The sequence below is a fragment of the Perognathus longimembris genome, chromosome 5 (genome assembly GCF_023159225.1).
Source record: "Perognathus longimembris pacificus isolate PPM17 chromosome 5, ASM2315922v1, whole genome shotgun sequence".
Taxonomy (NCBI): Eukaryota; Metazoa; Chordata; class Mammalia; order Rodentia; family Heteromyidae; genus Perognathus; species Perognathus longimembris.
The window spans coordinates 70,991,211-71,015,577 of NC_063165.1; the positions used below are offsets into that span (position 1 = coordinate 70,991,211).

Consider the following 24,367-nt stretch of genomic DNA (forward strand, 5'->3'; position numbering starts at 1 on the left):
GCAACAAGACTTTGAGGTTAATTAAACAATATTATTTCCCATTTTCCTATTACTCTCTGAATTTCACTCATCAGCGTTGTCTAACAAAATTTTCTAATTAGGTCTGTGTCATGCATATTATTCTAATTTTATCCTAGTTTATCTTGACAGTTAGGGAGTTTAAAAATAGACTGGTGACTAGCAGAGAAGCTACTCAAGATGCTTTGGCATGGCATTTTTAGTACAAATTTTACTATCACTATAATTTTAGCCATATTTTCTACTTTTTTCTTATTTGTAGATTCTTGCATTATAAAATTGTTTTAAAAAATACTGTTTTGTTTCCAATGACAGAAGAAAATGTAACATGAAATACATAGATGTATATAATTTATAGAATTTCCCTCTGAAGTACTTTTGGTATGGAAAAACTTCTTCCTTTTGGCTACTTACTCGACGTTATCACAGTGCCAAAGTCAATTGAAATCCTTTTTCCTCTATGAAATGATCATTAGCTGAATCTACAGTTTCTTAGTAACCTATATCTATTTATAAAAATAACAAAAATTGGCCGGAAAGGAAATACTTTCCACTTTTTGTGGAAGACCTGATTTCTGCATGTCAGATACAGCAAGCAATGTGATGTGATAAAGAATTGTTCAAGACTTATCAATAACTTAATGGAACATGATACCTGTCTACTATTTCATTAGAAGTTCATGAAGAAAGAAGAAAATAAATACAACAAAACTTTGGCTCTGTCTGCTTCTCATGTTCTATTTTCAAAGTAAGTCATTTGAGTGAAAACAAGGGTATTGCAGAGCTGCAAAAGACCTTGAGATGAAATCATTTTTCAAAGTCAGTCATTCAACTGGGTCCCAAGTCAATGACAAAGTCTTTCGCCTTGTTTAACAGATCCACATGCCTGTTTACTATGTTACATTAAATTTGGTAGTTGAGTTTTTTTCAAAGCTTTTCACTTTTGGATTTATTCAGTAGAAAGGATTTCATATCTGTCAAAGTCACACTCATCTTGGGAACACAGTATCTAACCTGTATTCCACTGATCAGAGGCTTAAAGGGGAGATGTAGATTGTTTTTTCAGGAAAAATTACTAAAAACATTTATGAAAAATACCTTCTGAAGTGTTTGGCTGGAGAGAGGTTAGACTTTTATCTATCAGCACAGCAACTACACAGTTCTGTCAAATACAGCTGTTTGCACATACTTTCCTGAGGAGAGATTAGAAACTCAAGGGATCAAGTGAAACTCAATGTCCTTTCATGTGTTTTTATCCTAATGACATTTTCTCTGCAAACTTGTCAGCTGCCTATTTTTATTGCATTTATGTATCAAGTGTGATACTTTCTAATAATAAGTACATGCTTGGTTAATAATCCTCCCAAAATAAACAGTGACTAAAGAAAAAAAAGTTGGCTTACTGAAGTGCTCAATTATTTCTATCTGTATAACCTCTTTCTCCAAATCCAGAGAACAGCATACAATGTAATAATTATATGGTGTTTATACACATATAATCATCATATGATTACCAAAGCTTTTGTTCATTCCTATAAGAAAAGTGAATAAAATTCAAAGGCAAATCCAATCTTTTAAATACACAGAAATATTTTAATTGCATTATTAATAACAATGTTTAAGTGATCACAGCATTTTTTAGGTATGCTTCATCTTTTCTTCGCAATTTTATAGAAATTTTGACTGAAACTTAAAATACTTCCCTTTGAAACACTTTCAGTATAATAAACCAGTACTTAAATCAAAGGGGATTAAATCATGCCTTTCAGATGTGTGAAAGTCCAAGAACAAACTGTGTATTTCAAAGTGATTGAGAATTGGCTTTTCCCCAGTAACAAGTTTTAACTAAGTACCAAGCCAGTACAGCTTTATCTCATGTTCTGTTTGAATACAGTGCTTGTCATTCTGTTTCTAATAAGGTAGATTGAAAAAAAAAAAAGGAATACAAAAAGTACTTCCTAGCTCAATTTTGTTGAGCTTATTAGCTATCTCTTACCTCTCACTTCAAATTTTGTCTCCTGATCTGTTTTCCCTGCACCTGAGAAAAACCAATTTCTCATGTACCTTTGTATAACTTAACTGCTTACGTCAGACTCACCTGAGATTTCATGCCTTGGTATTCTCAGCAATTCTATTTGCTCCAAACACACTGGATTTTGTTCATGTGCAATAAGACCTCTATCTATCTCTCCAGTAAGGCTTCTCAAAGTTTCTCTAAAAACTGTTTCAGGTCTCCAGTGTTCAAAGCCTAATATCAAGGAGCAGTAGAGGACAGAGGCATTGATACAGAGCTGCTTACACTTCTGCTAATTAAAAAAAATGCTGCTAAATTTCTATTACCTGGAAAGGCAGAGAAACTGGTAAGTCCTCTTTGGAAGATCTCAGGGCACTCACAAGCATGGTTTACAATGATGAATGCAGAGATATTTTTTCCCACCACAGAAGGTAAACATGCACCTCAAACCAGTATTACAGGTTGGAGTGTCTCTCCTCTACTGAGCCCCTGGGGCTGCAGGTGAGGTGTACAGACACTAAGGCACCTTCCTGCCTAGATTTTTTTCTTCTACTAGCCAAAGTGAACATTCGTATTCCCTTAAAAATGATCAGGAGAGGTACTCCACAGACTTTCAACTGATGTCTGTCTTCTGGTTATAATTAAAGTTAACTAAATGTTTTATAATACTAATGCAATTTTTATGCAGTCATGAGAAATACTGAACTCTAGATGGACCTACAATAGCCTAATTGAATATTAGTTAACACTTTCAAGGCCTCAAACACAGAAACTAAATGGTGTCAGTATAGAAGTCATATCCTACACTTGTTTTTCCCTTAAACAGAAAGCAAATGCCTTTCAAAAAGAGTGTGCCAAATTTTCCCATGGAATTACCTGCTCTGGCCTGTTAAGGTGGACACTTAGATTCTGGTACGTGCTTCTGTAAAACCAAGGGAAATGTTCTTCACTTAGTATGAAGTGTTTTCTGCTCTGCAAAATAAAACATGGATTCTAGACCTTCTAAACCTTTTTCTAGCTAGAATGTGTTAATATTCGAACATAACGTTTCCTTCCTCTGACTACCCCAATCTTCTGCAGTAAGTTGGTGAAGAGTCTTCTTCTCTTGTTAATTTGCATTGAGAGCTGGCATAATCCTCTTGCAGAGGGTCTAACCTATTCTGTAGTACTTAAAATATTTTTCCTTAATGGACTCTCAACTTTCATGATTTTTAGAGCAGAGTTCCCTAGAGCTAAAGAACTGAGAAGAATAGCTGGGTCCTGGTGGTTTATGCCCATAATCCTAGCTACTCAGGAGGCTGAGATCTGAGGAAGAAAGTTCAAATTAGCTAAGGCAGAAAAGTTCATGAGACTCTTACCTGCACTTAACCACCAGAAAAATGGAAGTGGTACTGTGGCTTAATGTGGTAGAGCACTAGCCTTGAGCAAAAGAACTCAGGGACAAACTACAAGCCCTGAGTTCAAGCACCATAGCCAATAGCAGAAATAAAAGGAACAGAGAAGAAATAAGGTATAAAAAAGAGAAAAGTTGTTATGGACAGTAGTGCAAACCACCCACACAACTGTTGTAAGCCTATGAAACTAGTCAATGTTGAATAGCACAAAGAAGACACGTCCCTACCCCTACTCAAGGAAATCGCTTCTTACAAGGTTACTCCAGCTTGTAATCATTCAGAATATTCTGTAAGCACCACGTAAATTAATATATGTTATCCTTTACCAAGAGGTGAGTAGCCTTGAACATTTTTTACCAAGGGTGATAGGAGAGAAAGAAAACCACAAAATTCATAAAATTGTTTCTGAGGATTAAGTTCCTAAGGTAGGAAAGATTCAGTTGCTGGCTAGTACTAGATTAGTTCCCTCTTATACAATTCTAAGAACATTACTCTCTGTTACTAAGATACTAGGAAAAATAGAAAAGGCTTATCATCCTGGCAAAAAAAAGAGATAACAATCCTTTATGTGCCCAACTGTGGTCTAAGAAAAGCGTGTTCTAGGAAGTGAGTTGTCTGTAAAGGACAGAACAGTCACCCTTGCATTCAGTGAAGCCATGGCCTTCTCTCCCCTGTCACTGTCTGACAGAGTGCCACCACGAGTTTGCACAAAGAAACAATTCTTTCCTCTCCTCAGCAATTAACAATGCATAGATGGCACTTGTCCCTATTCCTTATGCCATATTATTTATACTTTTTGTCATATTTTCAAAGACCAGGAAAAGTTATTTTCATTCTATCTTATATTCCATAGTTTATTTTGAAATTGGTAAGACTATTACAAACCTTCATGCATAATACTTTAAATTCTCTATAAGGTTAATTTTACACCAAAACTGAGAGAACTTGCTTTTTCTATGTATTTGTTTGTTTAACAGTCCTGGGGCTTAAACTCAGAGTATAAGTGTGGTCCCTGAGCTTCTAGGCACTCTTCTAACACTCTATCACTGAGCCACAGCTCCATTTTTGACTTTTTGGTAGTTAATTGGCAACAGGAGTCTCATGGTCTTTTCTTCCCAATCTGGCTTTGAACCAAGATCCTCAGATCTCAAACTCCTAAAGTAGGATTCTAAGAGTGGGCTACCGTTGCCCAACAAGAGCTTGCTTTCGACATTTGAAAAGATAATTGAGATTTGTTCATATCAAGCTGAGATAACCTTGGTTCAACTGCACTTTCACTTGTAAAAAAAAGGTAGATCTCAGAGGCAGCTGATTCTTCACATGGCAGAATACAGATGAGCAAGAGAGAACAACACAATTCCCAATAGCCCTTTATGTGAGTCCACTTAAAGAGGGATGAGCATTCATAAGAGAAATACCTCCCTAGAAGGCCCACCTTCCAGGACCATTGAAGTAAGAACCAATTTTCAACAAATGGAGTTGGAAGCACAGATTCAATCTTAACACCTTCCAAAGTCTAACTAGAATGAATGTAAATAACGTCTATAAGTAGCACTAGAAAATAAATCACTATTCAAAGCACATGATGGAATTCCAATGATAATCTCTATGATATTCAAACAGCAATACAATATCCTCATTGCTAAATCACTTGAGAGTCAACCTTATGATTAATATACTAAGCATAACATGTGCCTTACTGTGATTATCCACTTAAAAGCAGAGTTGATAATAATGAACAGTTTTCAAATAATTTCCAAACCTTTTGTATTACAAAAAATATTGTTAAGTCACAGGTGAACCTAAAGATTTCAAAACCTTTGAACTGAGTTTGATCATTTTGTAACAGTTTCACATACATGACAGAATATTCTGCAGACAGCTCAGTAACACATGGGTACTCTCTAAAGGAAAAGTCCAGTGTGATTTGTTTTGTAGTGTAGTTACAAATCATACCAAATATCTTACAAACACACATACAGATACAGCTGCAAATGATCCCCACTACATTTAATTCCCTTATAATTTAAAGAAATATGAAAAATATAATTTAAAATCAACACTTGAAATGCCTTCAACTCTCATTTGATTTGCAGGTTCTCTTAAGAATTTTAATTCAAATTCATCTAGAATGGAAATAGTTAAATACTCTAAGAATACAGCTCTGGACTATTTGTGGACGTACCAATGGTGCATTTCAAGTCAGAAAAGATCAGAAGAGAAAACATACTCATTATTAAAGAGTGTTTTCAGAGTGCATAAAGAAAAATATCTATGATAAAACTTACCTGACAGTTGTCCTCTAACCACAAAACATTTACAATTTAAGCATATGATTCTATAACTTAAGCCATGGCATTAAAATATTTACTGTAGAAATTGCTTTAAAGGGCTGGGGATATGGTCTAGTGGCAAGAGAGCTTGCCTCGTATACATGAGGCCCTGGGTTCGATTCCCCAGCACCACATATACAGAAAACGGCCAGGAGTGGCACTGTGGCTCAAGTGGCAGAGTGTTAGCCTTGAGTAAAAGGAAGCCAGGGACAGTGCTCAGGCCCTGAGTCCAAGGCCCAGGACTGGCCAAAAGAAAAAAAAAAGAAATTGCTTTAAATTAAATCTGTACATGCATTTCTGATATACTCTAATAATTCTAATAATTCTGGACATAATTGCATTTTTATACATAGGTATAAATAGGAGACAGAGAGAGAGCTATCTTTAACCAGTACAGCATAGCACCAGAAATGAAACATATATGAACGTGCTCAGAAAAATGAGAAAACAAAAACATCAATGCACATTTAAGGATTTCCACATAAGAATAACAAGTAAGGAGGAAATAGATTTACTTAATGCTCTAGTTTATTTCCAGCTATATACACAGACATGTAACACATAAACCTAACCTCAAACTTGCTAGTCACAATATTAGCAGGCAATCACATACTGTTCATACAAATCCATGGTCATGTGAACAGCTCTGACAACCTAGATATTTCTGTGCTTTCCCAAAGAAAAAATACTAGAGACAATTAAGATATGTTACAGTCATGCATACTACCATTTGATTTATAAAACACAAATTATTCTCATAGAATTATGTTTTTATTTTATAGTTTTCATTTTTTATTTCCCTTTTTTATATGGATGAACTTTAAGTGTATATTCACCATGTGTATATTGTACACAGTCATTTAGTAGAGCAGTTTATAAACACAATGTATCTTGATCAGTGTCACCTCTACTAGGATTTTTTTTCTCATAAAAATCATTCAATGAACTGAAAAGTATTTTACAGCATATTTCAAAAGCATTAAGGAACATACAGGAATAAAATGAAATCCTCAAACAGGTGTTATGAAGATTAAAGAGAGAAATAAAAATATCAAGAAGATGAAATGTTTTAGAGACCATGCATGTCTGTACTGATTGCTATTCATATACATCAGGTTTTTTTAAATGTTATTGTATTTTTGCCAATTTGAACTGGATGGGGAGCTGGGCCATTAACAGATTTTCTTTGTGGCACACTATATTTCATGAGAACACAATGAAACAGAATCATTATTATGGGGTATGTATTTTTCTTCATTATCAAGTACATTTAAAATATGCCTTGATCACAATTTTATTTATAAAGGAAATAAATAATTCACAAGAGTGCTGACTTCTAGAAATCATAGCCACATGATAGTATTGCCCTATTTTCTATTTTTCTTTCTATAAGAAAGAAATGCTGTCACTCATCAACAGGGAACTTTGTATTTTTTCCCCAACAACAAACTGAACTGTGGATGCCTAGGGAGGCCAATGTCAACAAGCCAATCCCTTCACAGTACAAAGGTACCTGGGGGTGGGGGGTGAGGTCTGTAAAACAAACCTCTTCAACTGAGAAATGTGTAATGTGTAATGAAATGATATTAATTACAGGCATAATGAGCTTGTAAAGCCCAGAGATAGCAACACTTTCTTACAAATATAAATTCCACAGCTAGATTCAAAAGAGTCAATATTCAAGCAAGGATGGAAAATGTCCAACATGAGAAAGCCACTGGCAGTTGACTGAACCATCTCCCCGCATTGCATTGGAGGTAAAAAGGTTTAATTCTACATTCTGCCACACTTGTGATTTTGTTGAGTGTTTTTTTTTAAAGACAAGTTGATTTTTTTTCCCTAGATCAATAATTCCAACCTCTTTCACCCTCCTCAGAGAACATCTAAAAATAGAGGCAGGGAACATGCATGTGAATGCATATACCCATGCAATAATTCTCTCTCTCTCTCTCTCTCTCTCTCTCTCTCTCTTCTCTCTCTCTTTCTCTCTCTCTCTCTTTCTCATACACACACACAAACACACACACACACATACACACACAGAGTTAACAACACTGCTTAAATTTCTGATTGTGAATGTTTCAGAGTCCATTGGCGCTTACCTTGTAAAGATGTGTTAGGTGAACTGGCTTCATTCTCTCCCATCTTATTATTTCTTTGTAAAGGAGGCCCAGCAGTGTCGGGTTGTATCATTTAACCCTCAAGCTCTGTGACCTTCTGACTTTCTACTGTAGTATTGTAACAGTACACTGCCTGCTCTCTTCTGTGAATAATTACCATTCTGCTTCCTGAGTTACCTGGGCTGCAGGACCTGTTTTACTATGAAGTGAGATCACATCCTTGGATCCAGTGTCCTGCTCTTAATGTGAGCCTGCACACATGGCTTTGTTTCAGTTTTGATATTAACTTTTAACTCTGTACTTTTTCACGTCAGTCCAGAAGCACTATTTGCGTGTTTCCATGAAACAAATTCAGTGTTAACAACCAGCCATGGTTCAGAGCCAGAGCTCTTTTTACTATCTTTAATTCATTTTTTGCTCTCAATCTGCTTTGCTTAGAGAAACAAAGTAAAATTTGAATAAATTATTCAGATGCTATGATTATTTTTTTTTAATATAAGATAGGAGAAACAACCATAGAGTCTGTTGTGTGCAGTGGTATAAAGACAGACATTGGAGTGTCTATTCATTTCTCTGTGACTATAAAAGATGCATTGTACTCATAAACTGACATGTAGAATTGAAACTTATTTGTACAAACCACTCAAAGATAATAAGAGAATAAACTCTAAAGAAGGAATAGGACATTCTTGAGATTCAGTTTTTTAAGCTAAAAGGAATAAAATATATTGCAGAATGACATGGAAACCAAAAGCAATAATGTATGACTGCATGAATAACAGATAATGACCATAAAAGTGTGATTTTTGTTCTTCCTCCCCTTTCTCTTCCTTTTCTTTTGCTAGTAAGTAAAGGGACTGCAGGAACAGAACACTGATGTGGCCACAAGTTTCTGATGTCAGTCATACATTAACTAAGAGGTCCTCTCCTCTCCTCTCTTCTCCTCCCCTTCCCTCCTATCCCGCCCCTCCTTTCCACCACTGGCCCATCCTCCTCATGTAGTTTGAAGTTGTTGATCCTTCTGCTCAGTCTTTAAGTATTTGAAATAGCAGCAGGTAGTCTTCCTCAACTGGAAGATGTCAAAGGAATTATTCAGTCCAGTTTTGAGGGCCATAAGGTCTTTATTTGTAAACTGAGAATACTGATATTTTCATTTTATTTTTATAATAGGAAACTGATAAATGTTTGCTTAGATCAACTTGTTTCTGAAACAAAACATTCTCTAGCAAGATGAACTATAAGTTAAAGTTATCTCTTTAAATAATAGTATTTAAGAGACATAAGAAGGAACTCACAAAATTATGGTAAGTTATTTAAGTTTTGTGTCCCATTAGATACCTGCAATTAAAGAGAATCTCCACTTTCTCCTTCTAACATTTCTTAACTCTTGGCTTTGGTTGTGTACATGGAAAAGAAAACCAAATCACCCACAGACCTACAAACATATGTGGGCATGTGTCATGCGTACATGTGCTTGTGTATGAGATATATGTGCACATTCATGTGCACATTTATAGAAACATATATACACTCATGTATGCAAACATATGTACATATTCTCCCAATTATTAACATGTATCTATATATCACAACTTAAAATATTTCCTTTTTCTTTTTTTAAATTTCCAAATAATCTGTATACTACATGTGCTACTTAATGGAAAAAAATGATAACAAATTATGAAAGCAACAGAATTGGCAAAGGTTTCTGAAATTAGAGCAAATGCAACATTATCAAATGTTGATTATGCACCAATTCATGCTTGTTATCCCGACACATGGAGACTGAAGCAAGAATCTCACCTACTCCAGGCCAGCTTGATGCTACAAAGCAACAGATAGCCAACCTGAGCTACAGAGAAAATGAAACTTAAAAATCAGAATTTTCTTTTTCATTTACTGCCTCTCTGATTTTCAGTTTTCTCATCTGTAGTATGGGAGCTAGAGCTCATATTATCAAGAATCGTTTCATATTACAATTACAGGAATTTTTTATTTGTAATTCAGCTTGTTGTCATTTCTAGACTCAAACACTGCTTTGTTAGTACAATGGCATACTTGAACACCTATCCCATGCAACATACTTTATCAAAAGTAATTGAAACAGCGTGTTTGCCAATAAAACATTGTAATATCACACTTCGACTTTCCAATAAGAGGAGCAATATGCTTGTTAATTCTCACTCATTATGACAAACTTGGAAATGTATTTACAAACTTATACCCAAAACTAGTCACTTTCCTATAATAAAGTACCCATTATCTACTAGCAGAATTGTGAATTATGATTTACGTGAATTATGTTGAAAGTTATAATGACAAGAGAGTACAGAAGTAGTATTCTTGAGCCACAGAAAAAAAGCATAAAACATTCAACACCAGAAACCATGAGAGTTTCTCTATCTGCCCAGAAAGGAATGTATATCTAGTTATACTAAAACTAGTTGCAATATTCATAAACTACCAGGCAAACATGTTTTTTCATTCTCTTTTCTATAAATACATGTTTTATTTGTATATGCTTAAAAATAGCTTCCAGAAAAGAAATTTCAAATATAACCAGAAAGAGTCTGTACATGCCTTGAAAATTTGTGTCCCTCCCTTTTGCCTAACTTTTATATAATACTTTCTCTTGAGCCCTCTCTGCATTCGGGCTCGTATCTGTGCTTTCAGATACCCTTAATAATGCTAAGCATTAGCCATGCACCAGTATCTCGTGCCTGTAATCCTACTTACTCATAAGGCTGAGAGCTAAGGCTCTCAAAACCAACCTAGTCAGAAGAGTGCAAGACATATCTCCAATTAATCACAGAAAAAGGAAGTAGTTCTGTGGTTTAAGTGGTGTAGTGGTAGCCTTGAGCAAAAGGAGCTTAGGAAGAGTGCCTAGGGCTAGAGTTCAAGCCCTAAGACTGGCAAAGCATATAGAATTTGATGATGATGATGATGATGATGATGATGATGATGATGATGATGACGATGATGATGACGATGATGATGTGAAGCCTTTCTTCATATCATATGCTCATCGTGTTGTATTTTAAGTATTGTCTAATTACTTGGACCTCATTGCCAGTATCCAGCAGTCCCTAGCACATATTATGTCTTCACTGCATATAGTAAAAATAAAATTTAAAAAGTAAACAAAAGGGTTTCAAAGAAGGAAAGACAGAATTTAGCAAAAAAAAACTTAAGTCTTTTCCAAAAGAAAAAAATAACAAAAGTTAAAGTTTGAAAGTGAAAGATGGAAGTTTCTAGATTTCTTCATCAGAGCAAGTCTTAAGAACAAGGAAATAAGAACAATGATAAAGATTTCTAAAAAGTGTTAAAGCAAAATAAGTAAAAGAGAAAAATAGTTTTATTTTAACCACACAAGAATAACAAGAACAGCTCGGAGCCAGAACAGCTTCACTGGATGCTGAAAAGAAGAATGATACAATTATAAAATTTATCAACAAAAAAATTCTGGATCTTAAATGGCTCACAGAAATTCTTTGAGGCTAGGTATGATTTCTGAGTGATTTATCTAAATATTACTGAAGGTGTTTTAAACAACATAAATGGCATATGGAAACAATACATATGGCTACACTAATCTTAATGAATCCACAAAAATAAGTATATAGATACTATCATTTATCTTTCTGGTTGAAAAATCTGCCTGGAAACTATCCAAGAAGAAGAAAGCAGCTGTAGTTTAACCCTGAATGAAAGTGGTAAGTGAAGTGATCACTGAAGAAGATAAATAGAAAAATTTGAGAAGTACTATAAAATAGGTCATCACAGGTCTGAACATGGACCTGCCATGTTAATGGAACATTGGAGTATGTGTGCAAAATGTTAAATATATCTAATAATTCACACCTGGAAATTGTGTTCTCAAAAAGCCTAACACAGGGAACAAAGGACTTAGATAAAACTATAGTTTTAAACCATGAATGTTATGGAGAGAAAAGATGGAGGAGGATTGTAGGAAAAAGACTAGAACTCTTAGAATTGTAAACGTCTACCACATTCCTACAGTAGAAGTCAGATCTGACCAGATTTCTGTCAAAATTCCAATGAGCTGGAGGACAAATTCATGCTCAGCTACTGAGCAGCTTGAAGAGATTACAGATTGAAAGATTGCAGGGACCAGCTTTCCTCTGCAGGGAGTGTTCTAAGGGTACTTCCTGCATTCGTGAGTAAGACAGACATAACACTGAAAACGCCAGTCATTCAAATTATTCCAGTCTTCTCCTCATTTCCAAAGCAGTTGAGAAAATGTTTTGAACATAATTAAATTGAGTTAATATTTAGATGTTCAACATGATTTCAACATGGATTCTTAATATTTCCTTAACATAAATCCCTAATCTTGTAGACTCACCAAAATAGGAACGAATATTACTTTTATTTTTAATTTTGTTTTCCAATTAGCATACATTAATAATATCACAAGGTATCATTGGGAAAATCCCATAGATGTATACCTACAGTATATTTTTGATAAAGTTAGCACATTGCAATGTAGCTCCATGTTCTCTTCTCTTCTGCATACTTTGTCTGAGTTTGATAAGTTTCATTAAAATGTCTTCATATATGTACATATAAATATGTTAATTATTTTCACTTCCCAATACCATTCCATCCCCTCTACCTTCTCCACTGACATCCCTAAGCTATTATCCTTCTGCACTTAGGTCCTATGGTTATTTTCTTCTTCTTCATCAACATCATCATCATCATCATCATCATCATCATCATCATCATCATTATCATCATCATCATCATCATGTCAGGTCTAAATTCCACAAACACATGAGAAGCTTTGGCACTTGGCTATTTGAGCTTGACTTATCTTACCATATTAATCTCCAGTTGCTATTAAGGAATATATTTTTCAGAACAAATATCATACAACATTTTCTGAATGGAACCTACTTGAATTTTTTTTCCTTTCTCTATTCAAATAGAGCTCCAAAAAACATAAAAACCAACGCTAATGACATGATGCCGTGAGCCGTATGATATTGGAGCTGGGCATTTCATCAGCAAGTGTTCTAGAATAGAATTTATTTGAAGTTAGAATACTTGTTGGTTATTTGTAGCTGAGAAATCCTAGGTTCAGGCTGAGTGTTCTTATAGACAATATGCTTGTGAGTCCTACCATAAGTGAGGTGTCTGCGTGTACATGAAGTGGGAAAAGTAGCAACAAGCTGCACACTATCAAAGAATGGGTAGAGATAAAAGAATACTCTCTTGCACGTAGAAAAATGGCCCCCAACTTATTCTACCTCACCCCATCTGGATCCGTGTTTTACCATTCACCCAGCTTTTTGAAACCTAAACTTAAGATTTATCCTTGGCTCCTCCCTCACATCCCCAATAGACAGAAGGTTGTCTATAGACAGATTTAGTACTGTGCAGGTAGCAATACAGGGAGAGACATAGACCTGGTATTGATGACACCCCCTCCTCTTTCTGGGGACCCTGAGAAAGTAAAGACAACTCATAGAGCCTGCACTCCTCTTCTGCCGTAAATCCTTGGAGCCCATACCCGTTTTCCGGAAGAATGGACTTCACAGCTCAGAAAAGTATGGAAGCTGAGGATTCTGGAGCAAATCTATTCAGGGGACAGGTACTCCCGACCCTCTGAGGAAGATACATGGGACAGACACCCCTCCCCTTTGGTTGAAGTGGTAAGTAACCTGCCAATAGCTACCAGGCTTTCTTCGGTTTCCCCTAGCATTTTATTTTATTTTTTTATAACTTATTTTCAAAGTGATGTACAGAGGGATTACAGTTATGTACATTAGGCCATGGGTACATTTCTTGTACTGTTTGCTACCTTCCTCATTTCCCCCTGCCCCCTCCCCCTTTCCTTCTCCCCCCATGAGATTTTCAGTTGGTTTACATTAAATGGTTTTGCAAGTATTGCCTTTGGAGTCTTTGTCTTTTTATTCTATGTCTCTCAATTTTGATATTCCCTTTCACTTCCCTAGTTCTAATACCAGTACATACAGTATCCAGGTACTCAGATGAGATACAGTCGTAGTGGAGGAACAACCACAGGAAGGGGATACAAGAGGATCAACAACAAAAGAAGCTATGGTTTCACATGGCATATTGAAAGTAATTACAACAGTAATATAACACTCGTTTCCATAACATGGAGTTCATTTCATTTAACATCATCTTATGCATTCATAAGGGCATAGCTATTAGGCTCTTGTGATCCTCTGCTGTGACTAGCCTAAACCTGTGCTAATTATTCCCTATGAGGGAAACCATAGAGTCCATGCTTCTTTGGGTCTGGCTCACTTCACTTAGTATAATTTTTTCCAAATTCTTCCATTTCCTTATGAATGGGGCAAAGTCATTCTTTCTGATAGAGGCATAAAATTCCATTGTGTATGTGTACCACATTTTCCTGCTCCATTCGTCTACTGAGGGGCCAATTGGTTGTTTCCATATTTTAGCTATGACAAATTGTGCTGCAATGAACATTGTGCTGGTGACTTTAGTGTGTTCTTGTTTGTGGTCTTTCCCCTAGCATTTTAAATAAATTCTGCCTCTCTTCCCACATTTACTGCTTCATAGTTCCCTGTGTGGGGAGCTCCATCTCAGAGGAGGCTGTTACTTTGGCTTTCAATTACGTTCGCTCCTGTAATAAAGCTATCAGCTTCTTGCAATATCTTCTTTTTTTTTGGCCAGTCCTGGGCCTTGGACTCAGGGCCTGAGCACTGTCCCTGGCTTCTTCCCGCTCAAGGCTAGCACTCTGCCACTTGAGCCACAGCGCCGCTTCTGGCCGTTTTCTGTATATGTGGTGCTGGGGAATCGAACCTAGGGCCTCCTGTATCCGAGGCAGGCACTCTTGCCACTAGGCTATATCCCCAGCCCCTTGCAATATCTTCTTGTTTCTTTTCCTTTACTTCTGTCAGACTGAGACAACAAATCTGAATCCTAAATGGAAACATTTCCCTGATCAATCCTCTGGGTTGGGACCTTATATCAGCTGGCTGACATCTAAGAGGCTTTTCCTCAGTTTCTCCTTTCAAATAAACTTTGCCCTTACTCCCACATCTCCTGCTATATATATAAATTTAAATTTGGTGGAGAAAAGAAAAGGACCCACAAACTTAGACAATATCAAGGCTCCTGTCAATTTTATGTTCTAATTTACATTGAGATCCATTCTCTTGACTTACATTTTCAATAGGTGAGGGCTAAACATATCTCCCCAAATAAAATATTCTCTTCTCACTCCCTATACCTACCCACATGATCTTCCTAAGAAATAGCAATCACATCATATCCCTAGATGAACATGGATATTAAGATTACTACCATCCAATTAAATCTTTTTTTTTTTTTTTTTGCCAGCCTAGGGCTTAACCAGGGCACTGCTCCTGAGCTTCTTTTGCTTGAGGCTAACAATCTACCACTTGAGCCACAGCGCCACTTCTGGCTTTTTCTGTATATGTGGTGCTGAGGAATCAAACCCAGGGCTTCATGTATACAAAGCAAGCTATTTTGCCACTAGGCCATATTCCTAGCCCCCTATTAAATCTCAATCCTCAGTAACATTACAGTTCTATCAAGGTTTCTATAATACCTTCAAAACATATTTGGCATTATAATTCTAAATAGCCAAATATATGGTATAAACATCATATTTACTTTTTTATAAACATAAATATAAAAATTTAAGGCTTCCAGGTACCAGTGGCTCCTATCCATACCCCTACTAAAGCAGCTAAAATCTGAAGAATTAATATACAAAGTCAGCCAGGATAGAAAAATCTATGAGAGCCCACCTGCAATTAATCAGTAAACATAGTGTCTGGCTGGAAAGGTTTGAAATTAGCTCAAGTAGAAGAGCACCAGCTTGAGAAAAAAATCCCTACAAGCAATTGAAGCCTTGAATTCAAGTCCAGATACTCCTCTGACACATACACTCAGTGAATCTTAATTAGGATTGACTGGGAGGTAAAACATGTCATTTCGATACAACCAAACTCCTGAGTATCTACCATTTTCCCCCTTCCCCACCACACCAAATAAGATACAAAATCTTAAGAAAATAAGGAAGCCAAATTATATTCTAACAGATACACCCACAGACACCCAGAGTTGTTTAACAATTGCTGATGATTTTTAAGTAAGTTTACATGATTAAGAAATAAAGAGATTCATCTACTAACCACAGGCACATTGTGGTTCCAGGTTGGAATACAAAGCATGGTGGTTTGCTTCTGATAACAGAAGATTCTGGAAGAACTATGTAACAAGACATTAAACACACACCTAGCATCAATGTACCGTGGTAGATGATTATTTTTTTTGTGGGTTGATAGTGGGACTTGAACTCAAAGCTTTATACTTTCACCTGAATTTTTCTTTCAGGGCTGGTACTCTGGCACTTGAGTCACATTTCCACTTCAGGCTTTGTGATTATTAGTCAGAGATAAAGTCTCATGGACTTTTCTATATTCACTGGCTTCAAACCAAGATCCTCAGTTTTCATCCTCCTGAGTAGCTAGGATTAAAGGAGTGAGCCCCCAGCCCCCAGTGATAGATACCCTTTAGATAATTCCATGGAACATTTGCTTCAGTGCTAAAATGTTCTTGAGAAATATTCTCTGGTTAACTATCAGCTTTATCTGTGTAAATTTACTAACAGTATCAAGATTATATGTGCACCATAATACCAAAGTATTTCACAGGTAAGAAAAATAATTTCCTAAGACATCTTTTGTTTCCAATAAAAGAATGAACTGTGATGGTCACTGAAGTATCACCAGAAAGAAGAAAAGTATTGTGTAAAGTTTAAAAGGATATTTAAGATTATAATTATGAAAGAATTATACTATAATTATGAAAGAAAGTGTGACTCCAAGGAAGACCCACACACATATACACACATACACACTCACATACCGCACAGTTAGTTACATATAATGGTTAATTTTCCAACAAAATTTAAAAAGAAGTCCTTAAAAATCACAAAGATGCCAGGTGCTGATGGTCTGTGCCTGTAATCCTAGCCTCTCAGGAGGCTGAGATCTGATTGCATTCCAAAGCCAGCGAGGGCAGGATAGTCCATGAGACTCTTATCTCCAATTAATTACTAGAAAATGAGAAGGGGTGCCGTGGTTCAAGTGGTAGAGCATTAGGCTTGGGCTGAAGAGCTCAGGAACAGCACCAAGGCCCAGAGTTCAAGTCCCACAACTGACAAAAGAAAAATCATGAAGAAAAAGTGCTAATTGCCTGATGCAAGAATAAATTTGAAAAATGTAGGACACATTTTTAAAAAAAATTAAAAATTCCAGAACATCAAGATGAGAGGATTATTTTGTTTTTTCATTTCAGAAATAAAATCAAATGCTTGAGTCTGTTATTAGCATACAGATAAATTTATTTTCACAAGTGCCGTAAAATAAGATGACTGATTCTAAATCGAAAGTTTCATCTGTACATTTCAGAATCATCTAATACAGATTTGTCATGCCTTTCAATTACATACCTTCTTAACAAGAGATGAAATAGTTTTGGCTCCCACAGGGTAGCCTCAGAAAACAGCAATGACAAGAGGAAAAACAATTACTGTCAAGAGTGACACAAAACATTGGCAAATACTAACGAAAGATAAACCACATGTTCCAGGATAGACAATTTTCTAACTACCATTGGCTCCTTAACTTCTACAGGAATTACTAATAGAACATGTCCAAAATAAATTAAGATCCTAACAGTGACTTGCTTAATGAACACTAAATGCCTTTCTTTCAATTCACGAAGTATGAACAAAAGTAAATACCAAAGTTATAAGTTAATCATAAGAAATTAAAGAAAAAAAGCATTTTGTTTTGCCTGATTTGTTTTCCCTTAAGTTTTAAATGACCTTTTCTTTCTCACCCACCCATGCTTCTGAACTTCCTTCTTCATCTTTTATAACAAAGTCAATGTGTTATATCATGCTTTCCTAGAAAGTGATTCCAGGAAAACTACTTCTGTTCAACATCATAATGGACCACTTCTTTCCACTGAGAATGTTTCCTTTCTGAAAGCTCCACGTGGACTTTTCCTGCTGACTACCTGCCAGCCAGTGCTGTTAGAGCATAGGAAATGGGAGGTTAAAGTCCCCGACCTTCCTTCAAGCAGCTAGTACTTAAAATAGACTTCCCTCTAAACTGAAATGGCTGCTGTCTTTTCCATACTGACCAGATTTACTATATGGAGAGAGAAAGAGAAAGAGAGGCAACTTTCCTAGATGAATCTTTCAAGATAATATGCAAAATGGATATCTATAAAAGAAAAAAAAAATCCCAGAATATGGTGTCTTCCCCCCACTTCCTCCAACCCATGCAATATGCAGAAGACCTCACAGTGTTTGAAAGTGTTTACAAGTGAATAAATATAAAAAGAGAGACAAATGCCAGTACTATAGTAGCTTTAAATACGTATAGTTTTTGTTTTGTTTTTATTGTTTTCTTAAATATCCCTCACATCTCTTTTTACTAGGGCTTGAACTCAGAGACTCCTGCTTGCATTTGAATTTCTTGTTCATTTGCTTGGCACTCTAATACTTGACCTATGCCTAAAGTTAGGCACTTTGCTCATTAGAGATAAGAGTCTCAAAAAAGCTTCTCTGACTTGGCTGTTTTCAAACCAGGGTCCTCCTGGCCTCAGGTTCCTGAGTAGCAGGATCACAGATGTGAACTGTTCATCTACCTCACACATCTCTTCCAAAACATTTTAGTATTTCTGTAGTTTAATGCTTCAGTCTTTATTTTATTAACATTTCAAAATTATGCAAAGTTAACCTTGGCTCTACTTGTCCTAGTTTCACAGCATACCTTCATAGGTTTACATATGCCAGATTCATAACCACTTAATGGTGCTTCATGATGAATTAAGGAAAAACAACACAATTTCATTTCCCTCAAAAGCTTCATAATGAAATTAAGGAAAGGAATGATAGAATTACTCCTTCTCCTCTCATTCTCAAAATCTCTTCTATATAACTAGTTTGGAAGTTTGAGAGAATGGTTAATTTCTTTTTTTTTCTTCAAATTTTTATTATCAAACTGATGTGCAGAGAGGTTACAGTTTCATACGTTAGGCATTGGATACATTTCTTGTACTGTTTGTTACCTTGTCCCTCATACGCCCCTCCCTCCTCCCCCTTTCCCTTCCCCCCGCCCCCCCCCCCAGGTGTTCAGTTCACTTACACCAAACAGTTTTGCAAGTATTGCTTTTGTAGTTGTTTGTCTTTTTTTACCCTGTGTCTGTCAAATTTGGTATTCCCTTTCAATTTCCTACTTCCAATACCAGTATACACGATTTCCAATATACTCAGATAAGATTACAGAGATAGTGTCGGTACAACCACAGGAAAGTGACACAAGAACATCATCAATAATAGAAGCTACAGATACACATGGGACGTTGAAAGTAGTTACAACTGTGATATAACAATTGTCTCCATAACATGGAGTTCATTTCACTTAGCATCATCTTATGTGTTCATAAGGGTATAGCTATTGGGCCTTGTGATGCTCTGCTATGACTTGCCTAAACCTGTACTAATTATTCCCAATAAGGGAGACCATAGAGTCCATGTTTCTTTGGGTCTGGCTCACTTCACTTAGTATAATTTTTTCCAAGTCCTTCCATTTCCTTACAAATGGGACAATGTCATTCTTTCTGATAGAGGCATAAAATTCCATTGTGTATATGTACCACATTTTCCTGATCCATTCGTCTACTGAGGAGCATCTGGGTTGGTTCCAGATTCTCGCTATGAGAAATTGTGCTGCGATGAACATTGTTGTGCTGGTGGCATTACTGTGATTTTGCTTGTGGTCTTTTGGATAGATACCCAAAAGTGGGGCTGCTGGGTCATAGGGGAGTTCTATATTTAGCCTTCTGAAGAATCTCCATACTGCTTGCCAGAGTGGCTGAACCAGTTTACATCCCCACCAACAATGAAGTAGGGTTCCCTTTTGGCCACATCCCCTCCAACAATTGTTATTGGAGAATGGTTAATTTCTAAAAAAAATAGAAACCCATTATTTTCCTCATTATTGATGAACAATTTGAAATTTAGTTATTTAAAAATGTACAGTAGTGTGAAGAAATTAACTGAGATTGGGTTACTGCTATTAGCCTTTAATGAAATGAAAAAAAATTCCTAAAGTTTCAAAGATAAAAGTGTAAAATACATCAAAAAAACCCTTGAAAGTTAATTTAACCATTGAAGTTATATTTAAAAAGAACTTTCTTCTTTGTACCTTAAGGGTAATTTTAAGACTTCATGTTTCCAGACATTAACAGGTTCTCTGGACCCCCCTCCCCCACCTTTTTTTTTTTTTTTTTTTTTGCCAGTCTTGGGCTTTGGATTCAGGGCCTGAGCATTGTCCCTGGCTTCTTTTTGCTCAAGCTAGCACTAGGCCACTTGAGCCACAGTGCCACTTATGGCCATTTTCTATATATGTGGTGCTGGGGAATCAATCCCATGGTGGAAGCCCATTTTTTAAATATAGAATCAGAAAGACTTCAGATGAGTTATGAACTTTCCAATAACAATTGTATAACTGAAGTCCTAAGACCCAACTCTGGTCCAATTCAGCTGTTCACGATAAAGCAACCAAAAGCAATAGAGAAAAGGCAAGGAAGGGCTGGAATGTAGCTCAGTGGCAAAGTGCTTGCCTTGCAAGTGCAACCGCCTGGGTTTGATCCCTAGAACCAAAACAAAAACAAACAAACAAAAGGCAAGGAAGACGTTTTATCAAAAGGGTAATGGAAATAAAGCATTTCAGCCCATCTTCAATGCAGTAACATGAGATTTAGGTTTTGTTTTGCTATTTTTATAGTGCTCAGTATGCAAGGCCTTAGACATGTGAGGCTTTGTATTACTTGAGCCATACTCCCATCTCATGTTAAAAAAGTGTTCTTATGGCCTTATTTATGTAAGTGTAACCCCTTTGCCCTTCTGAATGTCACCTTATTAAATTAATTAAATTAAATGAACAAAGTATCTATATTCATATCTCCTCTGTATTTATATATTTGTCTACATCTAGCTTTAGCTAACTACATACATAATAGATACATAGATATGTAGGCAGAATATATGATGTTTGTTTTGAGACAGACTATTACTACTTTTGCCCTTTGGGCTTGCCTTAAACTTATGGTCCTTCTCCTTCTTTCTCTCAAGTAGGGGAGATTACAGGCATGAACCAGCACGCTTGGCTGAGCATCACATTCAAATTGAAGAACTGGGGAGAAAAGAGGTATGCCTGGTTAAGCAATCTCCATCCAAATGTGGCCTTGCTGGTCATTATCTCCGTTCTGACTCTGAAAGGAGTGCAGAAGTTCTTGTCATGAGGGACGACACCCAGCCTCCCGCTTGCCTCCTCCAGAGCAATCTTCCATGTGTCTTCAGGGCTCTGCTGTTACTAGAAAGAATCCCAGGTGACTCCACTGAGGACAATAATCAGGGTGATTCAGGGACCATTGGGGTGCAGGGAGTGGGATTTGGTCAAAGCTGAGATTAAGACACCTCAGTTACTTCCCTATCTTTGGATCTTCCACTTGAATAGAATAATTTGTGTTCTTTAGACAGACACTGTGGATGATTAACAGGCTATATTCTGTTAGTCAGACGTCTGACCCAATGTAAAAGAGAAAGATACACCTAAGATAGAGATGTGTGACAGGCTTTGTTATTCTTTTCGGAACCTTGTGGGTCCAAGAAACAAGTCAGTATCTGTAAGAAAATGTTTCTAGGTAACTGTTGTCCATACAACAGTACTTCCTTTGTTTCCTTCTTATCTTGTGAAGCATTTAAACATGTAAACATGAACCCCCGTTGGTGCTGGGGATCAAATCCAGGTTCATGTGCATGCTAGAGTAGTGCTTTATCCCGAAACCACATTCTCCACCCAGCACTGTGTGTGCGTGTGTGTGTGTGTGTGACCACATTCTCCACCCAGCACTGTGTGTGCGTGTGTGTGTGTGTGTGTGTGTGTGTGTGTCTCCTGTTACTGGGGCTTGAGGTCAGACTGACACTGTCCCTTAGCATGTTTGCTGAAGATTAACACTGTATTAGTCAAGCCACAGTTCCTCTCCCAACTTTTTCTGTATCTCAGGGACTTTACTGCCCTGGCTGGATTTGAACCTCAGTGCTCAGATCACTGAGTAGCTAGGGTTACAGGTCTGAGCTAGCAGCACTCAGTACAGTCCAGTTTTAAATAACAAGGTCAGTAGATCTTTCCTCTCAGTTTCTTTGTTCACAGTTTGCAAGGTAAACGTAGAAAGATATAAATATAGTAAAAATGTTTACTTCTATATAAGCATACTCAATTATTCTGTTTGGTAATTCTCAATGTTTGAATTTAGAAATCCTTTGGTCCAAGTAAAACTTAGCTGTAGAAATGTAAAGCTATTTCTTGTTCTATATTTGACGAGTTCTCTGGTACCTAATAATGAGGAACATTTATGCAAATATCTGTTAGCTGTTCATATAACATCTTTATTGGATAGTTTTCCTTTCCTTGTTCAAATATGAATTCTTTATATATCTGAGTGTAAATCCTTTGTGGCATAAAGACACTGACTGTACTTACACTCTCCAAGTGTATAGATCTAAGTAAGTGCTAAGATTCTTGATTATGTCTATTGGAGAAAGTTTATGATTTGATGAGTTAGAATTTATCAAATATTTTATTCCTGTTCTGTCCAACCTGATAAGTATTTTCTTAACTTGAAAATACTCATGACAAACAAACAGACAAGGAGAAAGAGAGAAAAAGTAGTACGAGTTCACATGGCATGTTGAGAATAAGTAGAACAGAGGTATAACTCTTGTTTCCATAACAGGGAGTTCATTTCACTTGACATGTTCTTTTTTTTTTTTTTTTTTTTTTTGCCAGTCCTGGGGCTTGAACTCAGGGCCTGAGCACTGTCCCTTGCTTCTTTTTGCTCAAGGCTAGCACTCTGCCACTTGAGACTCAGAGCCACTTCTGGCCTTTTCTATATATGTGGTACTGAGGAATAGAACCCAGGGTTCATGTATATGAAGCATGCAAGTTCATAATATTTAAGTATATTTTGAATATCTACTAAATCTAAGAGTATATCCTTCAATTCATATCTGATAGTGGCAATTTGAGTCTTTTTTTTTTTTTTTTTTTTTTTTGGCCAGTCCTGGGCCTTGGACTCAGGGCCTGAGCACTGTCCCTGGCTTCTTCCCACTCAAGGCTAGCACTCTGCCACGTGAGCCACAGCGCCGCTTCTGGCCGTTTTCTGTATATGTGGTGCTGGGGAATCGAACCTAGGGCCTCGTGTATCCGAGGCAGGCACTCTTGCCACTAGGCTATATCCCCAGCCCAATTTGAGTCTTTTTTGAATGTATGTTGATTAGAATATGTAGATAGTCATCAGTTGTTATTTACATGGTAGGTTTATTAGATGATGTTCCTGTTCATATTATTTCTTTTTTTTAAGAACGGTCCATTCTTTTGGCAAGATAGGCTAACACATGTGTTTCAGTTGTTTGGGTTTTATCTAAAATTCTAGCTAGCACTCCTTCTTGGTCATTAGTGTCATTGTCAACGTGACTAGACTTAGTTATACTAGTTTTCTGCATGCTCATACATTTGTCTTTTTGTCTTCCTTTTTTCCCTCTGTGAAGTAATACTAGTATTGAGATTTTCCTGCACTCTTCCTTTTTCTTGTTTTGGGGGTTTTGTAGTATTTCAAAAATTACTGTAGTGGATCTTGAAATAACACATAATTTCACACATAAGTAACTTACAGCTGATACTGCCATTTTCCTCTCCTTTCCTCTGCAGCCCTGGTACAAAACATTTACTGACAACTAGGCTGTAATGTAACATAATATATTGCACTTAGTTTGGCTTGGAACAGTAGATTACAACTACTTAAAAACCAGTGAAACATTTTCTTTAATTTGCCTGCATGTTTACCATTTTTATTCTTTTTGTCCGTTTCTGTAGCTTGCAAGTTTCATTTTCCTTTTGACTGAAATGTGTTCTTGAGTATTTCTTGTTGTTCTTGTCTGCTTTTAAAGAATTCTCTCAGCTTTTGATTGTAAAAGTCTTTATTTAGCTTTTATTATTGAAAGCTATATTCAATGTCCATACAATTTCTAAGATGTTTATTTTTTCCCCATTCAGTATTTTATATATAGTTTCCCTGTGATCTGGCTTAGTTTCTTACAAGAGATAATGATCTTTCTCATCATTAATCTTCTGGAGATCACATATCTCCTGTCTTCTCTTTTTAAGTCAATTTGATAATATTTATTGACACAGTTTTGCTTATGCAGTTTCATGATATGTCAGTTTGCAGTGTGCAAGAAATTCTGAGAAATTATGCCATATAATTTTGTGCCAATATTTAGTTTCAGCTGTGTGCCAGTGGCTCATGCCTATAATCCTAACAATGCAGGAGGCTGAAATCCTAGGATCTGAGGAT

General features: G+C 36.4%; 1 protein-coding gene across 4 annotated transcripts in view; it reads right to left on the reverse strand.

Moving 5' to 3' along the window:
* Nucleotides 1–24,367, reverse strand: part of Naaladl2 (N-acetylated alpha-linked acidic dipeptidase like 2) — a 1,189,792-nt gene that overhangs the window by 907,773 nt on the left and 257,652 nt on the right. The window contains exon 1 of one of the 4 annotated variants that reach the window (XM_048347099.1): nucleotides 7,862–8,796. The exons of 1 other annotated variant lie outside the window; for it this stretch is intronic. In XM_048347099.1, coding sequence (XP_048203056.1) covers nucleotides 7,862–7,952 — 91 coding nt within the window. In that variant the 5' untranslated portion in view covers nucleotides 7,953–8,796. Of the gene's footprint in view, nucleotides 1–7,861; nucleotides 8,799–24,367 lie in introns of those variants that run through there. 2 more of the 4 variants (XM_048347098.1, XM_048347095.1) reach the window with 2 other exon arrangements.